We start from the raw sequence: 2,774 nt of genomic DNA, 5'->3' as shown, positions 1-2,774 counted from the left end.
ACCACTATAGACTATACTCTCTCTTTCTCTCTCATTTTAGTTTTCATAGTTTTTGTGGTGTCCACAGACACGCCATGAGTACCAGTTCTTGGTGCTCTCTACTCTGCCTTATCTCCTTATCTCCTTATTTTTTTAGTTCGGCAAACTGAGAAAAAGAATATAAAAGTTTTAATTGGTAGGCCATCGCTGTTCCCCTCATTAGACGGCCATTCTTCTTCGTTTTCATCAAATTTCCCAAACTTTATTACAAACATATTAATATTAAAGAAGATTCATCCATAGAAAGAAAAAATAGAAAAAGAAAAAACATATGAAACTATTTAGAAACAAGTTCAAAAGAAGAAAAGAAAAAGAAAAAACAAACTAATTTTATGACTAAAAACTATTGCTGATTAGTTCTTGTTACAAACTGAGAATCTATACCTATCAAACAGAAACCGGGTAGTGATTCTATTTTCACACCCAACATCAACTTCGTCCTTCTTTCTTTCTTTCTCATCTTTTTTACATCAGAAATACTTTTTTCCTGATACATAAAAAGCTTCCACTTTGGTGAAGTCTGGATAAAATGATTGATAGACAGGCTTACCCCCAATTCTGAAACGTCTCTTCAATCATCATCATCGGAGTTTTCTGGGTTCGGATACTCGTTTAAATCCGGCGGCTCCGAGGCACGACTAGACGGCTTTGATTGCGATGATGCATGGAGAGAAGTTTGTAGCGCGTCGACCCTAGCTCCAACTTCGGTGGCTTTCTTGCGTATAGAAGCCGCAGACATGTCTCGAACATCATCATCTTCCTCATGGAAAACTAATTCCGGGAAGTTAAGCCGAGCAGAAGGGCCACGGAGATAAAACACGGCGGTGTCATAAGCACGCGCCGCAGCAATAGGAGTAGTATAGGAACCAAGCCAAATTCTAGACCTCTTATTGGGTTCTCTAATCTCAGCCACCCACTTTCCCCACTTCCTCATCCTTATCCCTCTATAGGGCTTCTCTTGCTGCTGTTGTTGCCTTTGCTTGCGCTTTTCAGTGCTTGTTGAAAAGTCTCCTTCCATATTAGTATATAAACTTTAACTATTACTAGGTAAACAATTTTTCTTTGTTACTATATATTCTGACCTAAAACCAAACGAAAACAAAACCCAGGAAGATTCTGTTTTCAGTTTCCGAAAGTTGCACTACTACACCTCCCATACCAGAAACAATAATTATGTATACATGTAGAGGGTGAATATATATATAGAGAGAAAAATACAGAGAGGGAAAGGCGCATTAGTTTTAGTTTCTTACTTGGCTGCTAGTCTGTCGTCTGGGTACGGCCGCCACGTTGATCTTCCTTAAAGATAAATCCAAAATTGGCCGACACAATCCATCATCTCCCATCTCTCTCTCTTTATATACTAGAATAGTACTATATATTGTTGCATGTTATATATGATAAAACAGCACTGTATTATGTATGTATGTATGTTATCGATATTCTATTAAAAAAAAAAAAAAAAAAAAAAAAGAGAGAGAAAAACTATGCTATCACAATTGTTAAAATAGCTTACTATGAGTTGTGTAATAAAAAGTAATGTTAATGGTGTATTAATGTAAAAGTGATGTGGTTGTAATTATAATAGAAGATATTGAGTATTAATTATTATGAAAAAAAGTTGTAAAAAATATAATGTTCTTCACATTCTTTTTTATAGTTCAGTTAGGGATGAAAATTAATGGTCAAATTATGGGTGTCTCATCCCTACCTTGTTTCCTCTTCCTGGAGGGAAAACTTGCACAAGGTAGGTAGGGTTAGGGCAAGTTAGAGATGTTTTACTAAAGGAGAATGAGAGACAAGTATTTTGAAAATGATAATGAAATATTGAAATGATTAAATTATATGCATAGATAATTTAAATGTATATAAAAGAAACTATGTATATATAAATTTGGGGCAGGGAGAGGTAATATGGTAGGGTGAGTAAAACACGTCTCCATCTCATCACCTCTTTGGAGCAAGGAAAATCTGTATGAGACGAAGCGGAATAAGGACAAGGCAAGTCAAGTCAAGTGAGCGAGTTTTCAGGAGGAAGTTTCACACACATATACACTTAGATTAGGTTAGAATAGAATTCTATCTTGTATAAAAATAAAAAGTGAGTGAGTTTCATCCCTAAATTCAAATATTAAGAGATAATAGATTTAAGCTCTGAATATCTTCATTGAAAATACAAAGCTCTAGGTATGTTTGACGGTATTTATATGTTATTATACGATGCAACAATTCTAGAACAGAACCAAAGTTATCTTTTTCACAAATTTGATGTAGTGAATTATAATTAGTTTTATTATACATTAATCATGATCTATTACAATTATAAATAATAAAAAAGTTTGTTGTCTTGAATTATTGAATATGTGGTGTATCTTTCGATGAGTCTGAAAGGGCATCTGCGAGTTTGTATAGAGGGTTTGTGGGCATGTGAGGGCCGACGTGGATGGTTACGCCTCTAGTACGCAAACGCAAAATCCAAACCCCTTTGCCCTTGCTGCAAAGCTATTTGTCCATATAGGTTTGTCAAACTGTAATAACTAAATGTTAATTAATTAATTAATATAACGCTTTTGTGTGAGCGATAATGATGAGTTTGGTTTTGCGGACAAGTGGATGCAAATTTTTGTGAGAGAGAGGTCGGTGGTAGATGGATTGGGTTTTTGAGAATGACTTTCCGTCCACGCAATGAAGAACCCCAAGGTGGTGGAAATTGCAAAAGTAGCTATCTCTTTTTT

General features: G+C 35.3%; 1 protein-coding gene across 1 annotated transcript; it reads right to left on the bottom strand.

Annotated features, from left to right (window-relative positions):
- Positions 1–294: 294 nt before the first annotated feature.
- LOC126710305 (ethylene-responsive transcription factor RAP2-1-like) lies at positions 295–1,376 on the bottom strand. Its single transcript, XM_050410716.1, has one exon. It carries the CDS (start codon positions 1,055–1,057, stop codon positions 611–613), a length of 447 nt encoding a protein of 148 aa, XP_050266673.1. The 5' UTR covers positions 1,058–1,376; the 3' UTR covers positions 295–610.
- Between the last annotated feature and the right edge of the window lie 1,398 nt (positions 1,377–2,774).

This window comes from Quercus robur, chromosome 2 (assembly GCF_932294415.1).
Source record: "Quercus robur chromosome 2, dhQueRobu3.1, whole genome shotgun sequence".
Taxonomy (NCBI): Eukaryota; Viridiplantae; Streptophyta; class Magnoliopsida; order Fagales; family Fagaceae; genus Quercus; species Quercus robur.
The sequence above is the reverse complement of the archived record's forward strand: the minus strand, read 5'-3'. Positions and strand labels throughout refer to the sequence as shown.

What these genes read in the sequence shown, in the direction of transcription:
- LOC126710305 (XM_050410716.1), bottom strand. Translation starts at nt 1,057, where the DNA reads ATGGAAGGAGACTTTTCAACAAGCACTGAAAAGCGCAAGCAAAGGCAA.